Here is a 14,850-nt window from a genome sequence, read left to right as displayed (position 1 = left end):
TTACGGATTCTGACACGCTCCTTCGTTTGGTGCTTAGTTAAATTACGAGGAAACGGTAAACTAGTTTTTTCATATGCATTTCTTCATGAATAATTCTATTTGTGGGGGCGAATCCAATGTTAAGTTCCTTCTGGTATCAGGTGGTAGGTACAGCGATTTTCATCGATTAACATTTTCCACATGGCATATAATACACATTACCCGGGATCACTGCTGACAACAACCTTTCTGTGTGTTGATCATCCTAAAGAGAGTTGCGACCTCATTTAAAAAATTCAGTAAATGGTCTGAATACAGTAGCAAGATATAGATCGTTATTTCCAAATGCTTAATTGTAGACGTTGACCTTTTGTTTTAATCCCACTTTAAAATCATAGCACGATAACATTCTCGCTTCAGCTCCATATTTCCCTCTGCCTAAAATTTATTCTAAGTTAAACTACTTCCAGTTGGCCAATAAAACATCGTCTGCTATGCTAAAAATAGTTCATATTTTCAAATCTAATTGTTAATATTTTTTTGCCACTTATCGTCGCGCGTATCTCAAAAATTTCAACGTATTCGCTGCATATGCTGATATTGGGATATTTTTCTAGACTAACAGATTTCCAGAATTCTTACTCATGTTCTCTTGGTTTTAAGGTTATAATTTTATGTGGATTTTCTACACCAAAGGGACAATCTGCCCAGAAAGGCTATTAATTTGGCATTTTGCGGTGATTCACTGTAATCGTTGATTCACTTTTCAAATTTCTGCCACCAAATATTAGAGCCCTGTATTATATTTAAAGAAATTAAATAATGAAGAATCTGCATACACGTATGTATGTTTCTCGCACTGTGATCAAACACATGCCATCCTTAGAGCCATCCAGTTTTGAATAACGTATGTTTCTATCCGAATACGGGCATCTGGAAGCTCAAATTTGTAATTTGTTTTATCTATTTCGTATTTTCTAACACTTTAACGAATTTTTGATTAACAAACTCGGCGATTTCAAAGTAAGCAATGGCAACACTGCATGTAAAAACAAAAACAAAACAAAAAAAAAAAAAAAAAAAAAAATTATCTCCAACGAGCGGAACTGTGTATCGGAAATTCTAAAGATATGCTCAAATTAAAATTATTTTGTGAAACTCTCTTGAACTCAATTTTATGGTGTAAGTGCGAACATGAAATTTAAAATAAATAAAGGTAACGCACAAAACGTTAAAAAAAGTCCCTTTGGGTGTAATATAAAATCTAAAAAATTTCTGTTTTTATTATTATTGTTATTATTATTATTCCCAGAGCACACCCGTTACAGTTTCCACATCGTTTTGCAAAGAGAAGACAGTAACATCACTTTCGAAGGAGTTAAAAAAAAATATACGAAATATTAACGGAAGCTGGACTTAAAACAGCATTTCATTCTCATTTTTTAAAAAATTTATTATTGTTTGTGTTCGGCCACAGCATTAATATCTCGCTTCAAAATTAATAATTTTACATAAAAGGTCCTCAAATTTTACATAGTAAAAAATATATGGCTTTTCTTTCGATGTTCATTTTTCATTATAAAACTGATCGTAATGTATAGGAAGGAAAAAAAAAGCAAATGTGTTGAGTAATTACTTAAAATAAACAACAGACTGAATCGGCATATAAACTGTTTCTCTACTTCGGTCATCTATTGTGCTGCATTTCCATTCGTAGTCTGCAAAACAGGCATCTGGGAACTGTCCTTCGTGTTGAAATCAACTGAGGATCTTGGTAGGCTACCCGATATGTGGTTTCGTAGCTGTCATAAATTCTCTTCAGCGGAGGTAGATCAAGTTGGGGTTGATGTCCTGGAAAACTTTTGGCTACCCCTTCAGAAAAAATGAAAAAATAATGTTATCATGTTTTAATGGCGTTAAGCAATTATTGCTTAGCTATAGTTCAACCGCGACATCAGTTTTAACATGCATGCGTCATCCGAACCGATTTATTTACAAAATTGGGAGGATGGATATGAATCATGTAGACGGGAGTTTTTCACGATGTTCTTGTTTATTTTCACTGCAAGTAATCAAGGATAATATACTGTTTGTAATTAACTTTTTGATTACATGGGTTTACTTTTGTGAATTTATTTATTTTTTTATACACAGGGTGTTTCACACATTTTTGTTACAACTTTGCAAAGTTTTGTATATAAACAAACCTTAGAATTTTATTTTCTAACATATTCAGTCTGATAGCCCTCTTGTTGAACTATCGTATTACGTCTTTAATTACGTCTTATCGTATTTCCAATATAAAAGTCCTTTTCTTAAAACATCAAGGTTTATTTTATTCCACTCCTCCTTCACAATCTTCCAGAGTTCATTCAATATTTTGGGATGCCACGTATAAAGAGCTTGTTTTAAAAGTCCAGATGCACAGTATTCCCTAGGAGGCACATCTGAGAGGGGGGGTTTGGGTGGGATGCATTTAATGGGAATAGCTTCCCTTCCGGTTTCATTTCTCATTTTTTTTTTTTTTTTTTTCCAAAAAATAGAGCGGTCAGATTTAGAGGTATGGCTTGGTGCCTTATCCTGATAGAACTTACACAGTGAAGATTGTTTTGATAAAGAGATAGAATTTCTTCTTTAAAACTAGGTGTTAAAACATGTTTCTGAATGAGACTTAATTTTGACATTTTGTTCTAATTTGCTTATTTTAAGTTTTCCGTTATAAGAGAATCCACCGATAACCATAAAACCTTTACAAAAACTTTCCTTATTTTCTCTCAACCAGCATATTAAATCGTTTTCTCCTCTTTTTCGGTAGTAATCGATCTTTTCTATTGCAGTCAGATAAGTATACCCAAGCCTCATCTATTGTAACTATATATTTCTATTTTTCACCTGCCAAATAATTTTCATACAGCAATCTACACATAATCTTACGTTGAGAAACAGGTTTCTGCGTTAGGTGATGAACATCGTGTTTTTTTTTTTTTTTTTTTCTTTTGATTAGCTTTAAATTAGATTTTATAATTTTGTTCGGAAGATAGTTCGGAAGGTATTGCATTGATAGACGAATTGCAACAACTGCTAAAAAGGGGTGGCTTTGAGCTTCACAAATGGTCGACAAGTGAACCGTCATTGTTAAAAACCGCTGGCTTAACAAACACAGATAATGACAATATTCATCGTGTAATAGAAGACAAACCATTGAAAGTTCTGGGATTGGAATGGTATCCGGACAATGATGAATTCAAATGTAATGTCGGTGTAATAGAGTGTCAAAGTGTTCCGACTAAAAGGATTATTTTGTCATTCGGTAGCAAAGCTATTCGATCCATTGGGGTGGATAGCTCCGTTTGTAATTCTCGCTAAAATGATCCTTCAGCAATTGTAAAAATTACAATTATCATGGAATGATCCTGTAACAGAAGAGATTGATCGAAATTGGAGAAATCTATATAAAGAAGTTAAACTTTTGAATTCTATAAATATACCTAGGAAAATTCAGCTACCTGATTATTTTCGATGTGAACTTCACGGATTTTGTGATGCGTTTGAAAGGGGTTATGCAGCAGTTATTTATATCAAAACTTGCAATAACTCTGACATTAATGCTAAACTTGTAACAGCTAAAACTCGTGAAGCACCATTAAAATCTATTACGATTCCAAGACTGGAATTATGTGCAGCAGTGTTATTGGCACGCTTGATTCAGTCTGTAAAAGCTGCATTAGTTATAAATTTTGATTTAGTGCAAGCTTGGAGTGATTCACAAATCGTGTTGCCACGGCTAAGGTCAGATCCTAAAAAATGGCAAGTATTCGTATCCAATACAGTTTCTGAAATACAATCCATCTTACCACCTGAGAACTGGAGTCATGTTGATGGAAAAGAAAATCCAGCTGATTGTGCTTCACGCGGGTTATTTCCTGCAGAACTATTATCTCATCAATTGTGGTGGAATGGTCCTTCTTGGTTAAAGTGCAGTGAGATTTCCTTGTCTAAAAATATTCTTATAGATGAAGAGGCATTACCAGATGCACGTAAAACAGTCTCATTTGGTCTCATTTGTAGTTTCTGAACCTGTACAGGAACTTGCTAGAATATCAGATATATCTTCATTTCCAAAGTTACAACGCATATTTGCTTGGATATTAAGATTCATATCGAATTCTAAAGTAGCATATCTAGAAAGAAATACGTCTTTTTTTATCTAGTAATGAAATTCAAGCTGCAACTTTCTGTATTGTCCGAATAATACAGCGACTTCACTTTTTTAAAGAAATTCTATGGTTGGAGTTGGGAAAGGACTTACCTACAAACAGCAACCTCCTTAGCTTGTGTCCAATTTTAGATGACAACAAAGTGTTACGTGTAGGAGGAAGACTGAAAAATGCGCAACTATCAGAAAATGAAAAACATCCAATCTTATTACCTTCAAAACACAATCTGACAGAAGTCATAATTAGACACTTTCATGTCAAATATCTGCATGCAGCACCGGAACTTCTATCTTCAATTATACAGCAATTTTGGATCATAGCTGCTAGATCTGCTATCCGAAAAGTAGCAAGATCTTGTATCACGTGTTGCAAACTTAGAGCTAAAACTGCAAGTCAAATAATGGCTGATCTACCGGAATCTAGAGTAACATAATCGCAACCATTTCATCGAACTGGAATAGATTTTTCTGGACCGTTCATGATTAAACATCGTGCAGGACGTGGACAAAAATCTTTTAAATATTACGTATGCTTATTTGTGTGTTTTGTAATCAAGGCAGTACATCTTGGAGTGGTAGAAGATTTGTCAACAAAGGCATTTTTAAGTGCATTGAAACTATTTATTGCAAGAAGAGGGAAACCATTTGAGATTTATAGTGACTGCGGTACTAACTTTAAAGGTGCAGACAAAGAAATCAGAAAATGTTTTTTGCAATGTCAGAAAAGTCAAGAAATTCACAAATTTTTGTCTTTAGAGGAAATAAAATGGATATTCAACCCGCCATCATCTCCCCATTTTGGTGGACTATGGGAATCGGCAGTAAAGTCAATGAAATTATATCTAAAAAGGACTGTTGGTGATACTGTGCTGACCTATCCGGAATTTCAGACCTTGATAGCGCAGGTTGAGGCTTGTCTCAACTCTAGGCCATTATGTCCAACATCGGCTGATCCAAATGATTCAACTGCGTTAACACCTGGTCGTTTCCTAATAGGAACGTCTTTAACTGCCATACCTGAACCAGACCTAAATTATAGTTCCTTCAATCACCTTGAAAGATGGCATGTGAGACAGTTTATTTTTCAGCACTTCTGGAAAAAATGGAGTCGAGAATACCTGTCTCAGCTTCAGCAAAGACCTAAATGGCAAAAAAGTCAAAACAATTTAGAAGTCAATGACTTAGTCCTCATCAAAGAAGACAATCTTCCGCCTCTTAAATGGAGGTTAGGGAGAATAATTGCTGTTCATCCCGGCTCAGATCATAGAGTCAGAGTTGTTAGTATTAAAACTGGTCATGGTGTCATAAAACGACCAGTCGTGAAATTGTATCCTCTTCCTATTCAGACTAAAAACTATGAACTGCTTCGCACATAATATTTTGTATTATTTTTCTTATGTTTATCTTTTATTACAGACTAAGAAGTTTCAAAATGCTCCAACAGTTGAAATCCCAGGGGATTTCAACGAGGGCCAGGATGTTTATGTGAGTATCGTTTGCTTCATTTTATTGTTGCAAATAGCGTAAATTTCTTTTGTTTTTCTTCCTTTAGTTTTGAACTTTATATGTGGCAACAAGATTGATTGATTGATAGAATTGTGTTTGTGACAGCCATGTAGAATGGCTCGCTTATTTTGCATAAATTATTTCGCATCGCTGACATATTATTTATAATTAGTGTAATGAAATAAAAGTAAAGGAATACAGTCCATGTGTTACGTATTTATTGTTTGTGGAACATATTAAGTAAAGATCATACTCAACCGTCTGGGAAAAACTTTTTTTTTTGTTTTGTTTGCTTAATTTCCTTTATACATCATTCTAGCTTTATTATAGTATTTGAATAGAACATGTGGCAACGATTAGATAATTCTCTTCTTTAAATGATATAAATTTTGTGCATTATGAGTTATAATATGAACGAAATATAATACTGTTAAGTGAATCTAGCGCCAGAGTGTCGCTATGGTAAACAAATACTAGAGTGAATTTTAAAGAATGCATTTATTCTATTGTGGTTTATGCGCTGCCGGCGAAGTAGATTTAATTTATTAAGTTTAAATGAAATGCAAGAAAAAATGCGTATGATTTAATATTCCGTACAAGGAAGTCATGTGGTGTACACATCAGATTTTTTTTTCATAAATTTTCTGACTACACTATTTTTTGACAGACACTTGGTCCGCGAACCTTTGTGAATTTATTGATGTGGCTGTCGAGCGTGAAAGGTTGAAGACCCCTACTTTAAAGCATGAGATGCGACTTTAGATTTAGTTAGAGCTGTAACATAAATTTGTTGGGTATGCATTTTTTGTCCTTTTCCCAGTCCGACGTAAACTTTGACTTTTCTTTTCATATTAATTATGTTACTTATATTACGTGTAGAAATATTAAAGCCATGCTTTTCACATCTTTTTTTAATAATTGAATAAGAGGATTTCTCTTCCGACGGCGCAAAAATATAGCCTTCGATCCCTTGTTTATTTTTCAGCGACATTTTAAAGAAAAGAATATTTTTAGTGTTGCAGACGATAATTAAATCTTATTCCAATTGGATGCCAATCACGTTTGTATTTTAAAATAAATATTTATATATATGGAGAAAATAAAAATCGTTACAAAAATGTGTAATTATATGATAATAAAGGATTATTAGTCCAAAGGGGCAATTTACTCAGAAGGACTATTAATTTTGTTTTGGCATTTTGCTTCGATTCACGATAAGCGTTGTTTCACTTTTCAAATTGTTGCCACCAAATATTATCGCCCTGTATTATATTTAAAGAAATTAAATAATGAAAAATCTGCATGAATGTATGTGTGTTTCTCGCATTGTGACAAAACAACGGTATTTAGAGCCATCGAAATTTGAATAACGTAATCTTCCATAGAATAAGGGCATGTGGAAGCCCTAATTGGAATTTGGTATTTGTTTTGTAATGGATCTCATTTTTTAACTTTAATAAATGTTTGATTAACAAACTTAACGATTTCAAAGCGAGCAATGGAAACACTGTACCGAAAACAAAAAACAAAAAAAAAAAAAAAAAAAAGTGAAAGGTCTCAGATTTTACTACGTCCAAAGGGGCGTTTTTTTAACATTTTGTCTGTTACCTTTATTTATTAAATATCACGTTCTTCGCACTTAAACCATAAAATTCAGTTCAAGAGCAATATCGCAAAATAGTTTTAAATTGAGCCTATCTTTAGAATTTCCGATGCAGAGTCTCGATAGATACGCTGGAGATAAAAATGTTTTTTCTGTACAACGTTGCCATGGCTCGCTTTGAAATCCTTGAGTTTGTTAATCAAAAATTCGTTAAAGTTTTACAAAATATGAAATCAATAATAAAACAAATACCAAATTCCAAATTAGGGCTTCCACATGCCCTTATTCTATGTAAGATTACGCCATTCAAAATTTGATGACTCTAGGTAACGATGTTTTATTACAATGTGAGAAAACATATATGCCTTTATATTCTTTATTTAATTTCTTTAAATATAACAATTTCTAATATTTGGTGGCAACAATTTGAAAAGTTATTCGACGTTTATAGTGAATCAACGCAAAATACAAAAACGAGATTAATAGCCCTTCTGGGCAAATTGCCCCTGTGGGCTAGAAAAGGCTTTCTCTACACTAGTGCAGTTTAATTATTCAGAATATCAGCTTTCCTGGACTGTTTAATAATATTCTCCAACAAGCGTTAATTTTTACTACATACTTTATAAATACTAAAATAAATTTCAGTGACCTGTAATAATTAAATGTGGAATTTCTAACTCTTTTGAAACTTTTTGTATACAGTATCTTCTGCATCCAAAATGAAAACTGCTGCCTGTGATGACATTTTTTTTTAATGAAACGTGCATATTATAAACCTGTATAAATATTTTTCTTTTATTGAGTCGGTGACATTTTCTTTTAATATTTTGAAATGTCTTGCTTTATTGATACCAAACGAATATTTTTCGGGGAAAAAATGCAAAAGCAAGAAGCTGGACTACTAAAAATTGAAATTCTTTTTGAGTTTCCTAATTGTATTCAACTTGCTCGGCCAACCGCCTAGAATAATTATTTTGAAAAAGAGAAAATATATAAGGATTTTAATCAGCCCACCTAGCGAAATTTCAAAAAAATATTGAATATCTAAAAATGTTATTTTCTGTACAGAGTTGTCATTGCTCGCTTTGAACTCGTTGAGTTTGTTAATCAAAACTAATTACAAAACGTGAAATGGATTAAAACAAATTCGAAATTAGGCCTTCCAGGTGCCCATGTTCGGGTGGAGGATTACGTTAGTCAAAATTAGATGGCTCTAAATACGGTTGTTTTGTCATAATGCGAGAAATATACATACATTTATGCAGATTTTTCATTATTTAATTTCTTCAAATATAATGCTGGATTCTAACATTGGGTGGCAACAATTTCAAAAGTGAAACGGACATTTATAGTGAACAACGCAAAATCGCAAAATGAAAACAATAGTCCTTCCGGGACAAAGCCTCTTTGGTCTAATTATCTCCAGCGCGGGAGATTCTGTGTCGGAAATTCTAAAGATAGGCTCATTTTAAAATTATTTTGCGACATTGCTGTTGAACTGAATTTTATGGTTTTAGTACGTAGAACATGATATTTAATAAATAAATGTAACACACAAAACGTTAAAAAAAAGTGCCCTTTTGGACGTAATTTAAAATTTGAAACCTTTCAGATTTTTGTATAGTTATTTAATTGATTAGAATACTTATATTATAATAAATAATTGTTATATTTCGAAGTTAAAATCTATATGCAGTATTATAACTGTCTAACGGTGGGAAAATAAATTTATTTTAGGAAAAATGAATGATTCTTTTTTTTTTTTTTTTTTTTTTTTTTACATAAAAGATCAGATTATTGGCAAATTTCACGTTAAATCAACAGCGATCAGGGGGAATCCCGCTCACATGGGGTGCAAACTCCGTTAGAAATAGAATCGTAGATAGCCCTTGTCCCAAAGGGTTATATTTAGGTTAAGGTGACTGAATTGGATTGAATAAGGTTGTTCTGGTATAGCATGCGAGAACCATCTCTCTACGGAGAGGGATGCCTTTTTAAAGGAAACACCTCGTTACGCATGGGAAGATCACGGAATTTCCATGCAGATCGATTTTTGGTGACTTGATCGACATTTGGTGATTTAAGTAGCGCCATTTTCCCACAATGCAAGGGAGCTTCCAAACACACATATACATACAGATTCTTCATTAATTAACAGTAGAGAAGAGATGGCTTTGCTTTTCACAAGAGTAGCGAAGGCGCGCTTTTAATTCTCCCATTTTCAGTTTTCTGCACGAGTTTAAACAATGTCATAATTTTATCAGTTAACTCTCACATAAAAGAATAATCTCAAGCCTCGCGTATGACTGAAAGATAAGTTTAAATTATATTAGGAAAAAACTATCACTGAACATCTTTTTTAATCGTTAAAGTAGTATGGCTAAATCAATGACGCTGAATTGAAATATTTGATGTAGACACCCCATGACTTCTTTGTACTTCTTATTAAATTATACGTTTTTTGCTGCACTTCATTTAAACTTATTTCTTCGAATTTTAGTAGAGATATATTTCCTATTCAATCAATTCGGTTCTCAATTCGCAGTAAGGCAAAATTGCGTAAAACCTCAAACTTCATTAAAAATTATAAAATACAGAAAACCTAAAAGACCAAGCACAATTAAAAACAATTTTTACAATTAAAATTAAAGTTTCTACGCAAAAACAAGCAATTCGCAAACAAGCAGGATGACAAAATTTTCAGTGCACAAAGTTGAAGGTTAACTTTTGGACACATTGGGCGAAAACACACTGAAGTTAGTGCACTAACGAACTTGATTCACTGTTCTGCTAAGAATTTTACATGTAAACAAGTGGCGACCTCGTTAGGCTTAGCGGAACTTAAACTTTTAAATTGTTGATAATTCTACAACTGTTGCATGTAAATTACACTTTCGAAGCAAAAAATGCACAAATTTTTGCCCCAGCGGGCAAGAAGGCAGATATTTCAATGCACAAAACTAAAACTTTCTTTTTGGTCACACTCGGCAAAAAGACACTGTAGATATGGAAACTGAGATAATTCACTATTCTGCTAAGTTTCTAATGTAAACTAATATGGCTGCTATGGTAAAAAGTAGGCTTAGCTGAACTTAAACAACTTTTAAATCGTTGATAATTCTACAACTGTTGCATGTAGATTAACTAAAGGCATAAAAACCTTAATCAGAACATAAGAGCAATATAATTCAATCACTTTCAAAGCAAAAAATGCACAATTTACCAACATATGAGATTAAAAAAGAATGGACTCACCGAGCTGGGTAACAGAATGGCAGTATACATATATACGTTTGGTACGGCTCTTCGTTTTGGATTCTGTCCTGATTCATTTTAAATCCATTTTACAATCCGTTTTAGGAAAAAAAAAAAAAAGAGTCCTTTGTTCTGTCAGATGTCACGCAAAATCATCGTTTACATGGATTTGAGAGCGGTCAGAATGGATATTTTCGTTGAAATATGATACCCGAAATTATTCGTGATTTCAATACTTCCTTTACTTCGTACAAAGAAGTAAAAGCGGCAAGTCACCGAAGTCACTTAAGTTTTTTTTTTTTTTTTTTTTTTTCAAAGATTCTTTCAAAGAGAGTATCCATTTTTCCTTCGAAGTCTCTTAATGCATTCTTTATTATCATTGCAGAATTTTGTACGATGAAGCTGAACGTGCATAATCAGTATTGTTGTACTAAAATTCACGAGTGAAAATTTCTCGTTGAGAATGTAACAATATCGAATTTCCATTAATAAAGGAATTAAATGATTAATCAAGAATCTTTTATAATCAATGATACTCGCTATTAAATTTCCCGAAATTCTACTAATTCAGTCGCTGGGGAAAGACAGTGATAGCTAACATAAGATAAACATAATTCATTATACTTAAAAAATAAGTAAAATAATAGAAATAAAAAAAATTTCAGATTTTTTATCCTGCCGAAACGGGCGTCCCCTTCCCCATTTACAAACTCATACACATTTCGAGAGCATTTGGGCTCACCTCATTGGGCTGAAAATATTTAAAAACAATTTATCTTTAGAATTGAAGGGTTTGGAACGAGAAGGGCACAGCTGCAATTTTGGTAGATTTTGTGCTCATGGGTCTTTTGTTTTAAAAAATCGTTCTTTGCATTGGAGTAAAAAGCCACTGGAGTAGCCGTAAAAAGTCATTTTTACTAGCCCTTTTAATGGGGACAAACGTTTAAAACATAAGTTAAAAAATGAATTTTTGATTTTTTTAAAATTTTCCGAAAATTTAAAACTGTGCACATGGGCCCTTCTTGCTGCAAGCCTTTCAATTTCCGATAGACAGTTTTCCGCACCCCAGATAAAAATGTTTTATTTCCTAGAGTTTTCCTCCCGCTCGTTTTGAAATTATTGAGTTTGTTAATCGAAAATTCGTTAAAGTTTTACAAAATAGGAAATAGACAATGAAACAAATTCCAAATTCGGGCTTCCAGATGTTCATGTTCGGGTGGAGGATTATGTTATTCAAAATCTTATAAATCTAGGTACCATTGTTTTTTCACAGTGCGAGAAACGTACACACATTCATGTAGATTCTTCATTATTTGGTTTCTTTAAATATAATACAGGGCGATAACATTTGGTGGCAACAATTTGAAAAGTGATACAGCCATTTATAGTGATTTGAAACAAAATGTCCTTTCGAGACTATCGCCCAGTTGGGCATTTAAAGGAAAAAAAACTTCGAGAGAGATAGAGAGGAGTATAAATTTCAGAGTTGAATATTGTTGCTTATTTGTAAATCACATTATCTCTGTTGAATCTGTGTGTAGGTATGAATCTCTCTCGTAACTGTGGGAAAGTGAGGGCACCTGGAACCACCAATTTTGAATACCCACAATTCTGACCTCGAATACGCGCGCCTCCAAGCCCGAATTTTGGATTTCGAATTTTTTATTTACTTATTTATTTGATATTTTATGCGAATTTAAGGAGATTTAGTTCACAAATTCGTCGATTTAAAGGCGAACAGTAGCAACACTCTTCGAATTAAAACATTTTTACCTCCAGCGCGCCAGACTGTTACCGTTAGATAGTTATTTATCTTTTAGTTTTGATCAACAAACTCAGCTATTTAAAAGTAATGTTTTTTGATTGCCTGAAATTAAGTACTTTTATGTGCACACATCAGCGTGTGGTCATTACGTAACGCATAAGATGCGAGTTAAAGCTTTCAAATTTTATCTGTTTGTTATGCATTAACAAACAAACAGTTTAAAAGCAATAAACGCAGTCCTTAAGAATATGTTTTCTACTTTATAATCTGTTTGATTTAAAAGTAATGCTTTTAATTCATGAGATGTGTCGTTAGAAATGTTGAATATTTTCATAAAATGGCACTAGCTGTACTCATATTTTAGTGTGCTAGTGTTTAAAATGGTAATAAATCTAGAGCCCCGATCCCAACACTATCAAATAGAGAAAATGTAACAGACCGTAAAAGATATGAATGCAAATTGTAGAAGGGATACACATGCGCAAGTGATCAAAATTTTCGGTGAACCGGGCAGCGTAATGGCAGACCGCACATTGAGTTGAACAGTGTTAAACGAATGTCGCATACTGCGCATGCCCAGAAAAAAAGTTGGCGTAATTATTATGTTGGCGCGATTTGAAAAAAAAGATAAATACGATATATGGTAAATGTACCGCCATCTGATTGTAATCAAATCTAGCGTTTAAATCTTCGTAGAGTATAATGTAAATGTAAAGTAATTACTATGTTAAAATACGATTTTTTCCTGTATTGCTCGAACAACTGGAAAGCTGAATGATACGATCAAGTATGAATTCGATTGAAGAGTGCAAAAAATGGGTAAATGAAATCAGCGTAAATACAAATGCCCAGGGCAAGGACTGCAAACCAAATGCTATTGCAAGATTGCTTTCAGTTATGTATTTTCCCATTTCAGTAAATTTGATATGTTAAAAATGGAAGTATGTTTATGTACTATGTCACAGTATCATCTTTCTTAATACACATACAGTTCATTAGCTTTTTTTTTTTTTTTTTTTTTTTTTTTTTTTTTTTTTTTTAACATTTCCTAAATTGCTATATATTGTAACATTAAGAAAAAAGTTTTAAGAAATGATTTGCTTCCTTCAGAGGAATATAGCAAGTGTTTCTAAATAAGAAAAAAAAAAAAAAAAACCGCCAACATACATTACCAAACTAGGAGAGAAAATACAGTTTACATTACTGAATTATAACATGTAAACAAATTAAATCTAAATAACGAACTATTACGAACATATGTTAACAAATATTAAATGCATCGTTATCAGCAAATTAGCCTAAATTAAAATGAAACATATATTAATAAAAAAAAAAAGCAAATTCAATCAGTAAGGACGTTAAAATAACGAGTAAACAAAGTTCCATAATATTGCAATTGTAAACATCACTGAACCACACTGGACAGCAACGGACATCACGAATAAGTTAATGTAGGGTTGCTTACTCGCCAATATTTCTCCCCGCGCCAATCCCAACACTATCAAATAGAGAAAATGTAACAGACCATAAAAGATATGAATGCAAATTGTAGAAGGGATACACATGCGCAAGTGATCAAAATTTTCGGTGAACCGGGCATGGTCCCCGCACATTACACAGTTCTTAGCCCAGTTCCGAGTGCGTAAACGTACACTCGCCCCCCCCCTTAATTGCTCAGAACAGCGTTCTTTCTACTGATAACAAAACACTCATTTACAAAACCCTGTTGCGTCCCATATCACCTATGCCTGACCTGATTGGGGTTATACTTGTAAGACTTCGATGCAAAACCTGTAAATACTTCAGAATATTGTGTTCAAACAGGCGGTGGGTTGTCGTTGGCTCATTAGGAAGTCTGCAATTCCCGTGAGCTTAAAATTCCTGAAATACATGTGTATATGGCTATGTTAGCCGAGAAATTCTTTGATAAAACTCCTGATGTACAAAATAGCACCATACCTGTACTAAATTATGATATTAACAGTCGTGAAAACCGGAGAAGGCCGCTTGCAGTCTTCCACCACCTGAATATGTAAATCGTCTTCTGTTATTTTGTTTACCGTATTTTTTCTGTATGACCTGCCATTCACACCTATTTGTATTTTATTGCTTTAGTTTCTAAGCTTACATTCATCATATAGGTCTTTTGTGCAACCGATTTGTCCTTGTTCCGTACTGCGAAAGAAATGCAACGTCACGTCACAGTCATTTCACTATTTTACAGATTGTAGTCCGAAGAAGGGGAGATAATGGTTCGAAAAAGAACGTATGAAATGCCATAATGATACTGGAACTTGGAAATGAACTTCAGAGAGGACAGATGATTCGCATAACGGTTATATTAGTGGCGTGCCATTATGTTGGTGAGGTACCGCGGCCTTACGGCATTTTCTACCTGTAGAATATCCCAAATGCAAATTTTTAACAGTTTAATGTTAAAATATTGATCAGCCTACATGTTTTTAGGTCTGCAGATGCCTTCTTACAGTCAGCCTGATTGCCCGACTTCTCGTTAATTGAGTATAC

The 14,850-nt window shown here is 33.4% G+C and overlaps 1 protein-coding gene across 1 annotated transcript in view; it reads right to left on the bottom strand.

The window, feature by feature from the left end:
• Window positions 1–1,431: 1,431 nt before the first annotated feature.
• The window catches only part of LOC118196513 (cilia- and flagella-associated protein 68-like), a 159,194-nt gene continuing 145,775 nt past the window's right edge, over window positions 1,432–14,850 (bottom strand). The window contains exon 5 of the mRNA XM_085812407.1: window positions 1,432–1,851. Coding sequence (XP_085668533.1) covers window positions 1,667–1,851 — 185 coding nt within the window. The 3' untranslated portion in view covers window positions 1,432–1,666. The remainder of the gene's footprint in view (window positions 1,852–14,850) is intronic.

This window comes from Stegodyphus dumicola, chromosome 3 (genome assembly GCF_044657685.1).
Source record: "Stegodyphus dumicola isolate Sdum_Otavi_A_Nest chromosome 3, ASM4465768v1".
Lineage (NCBI taxonomy): Eukaryota > Metazoa > Arthropoda > Arachnida > Araneae > Eresidae > Stegodyphus > Stegodyphus dumicola.
Note: the sequence above shows the minus strand (reverse complement) of the source record. Positions and strands in the feature narration are given on the sequence as shown.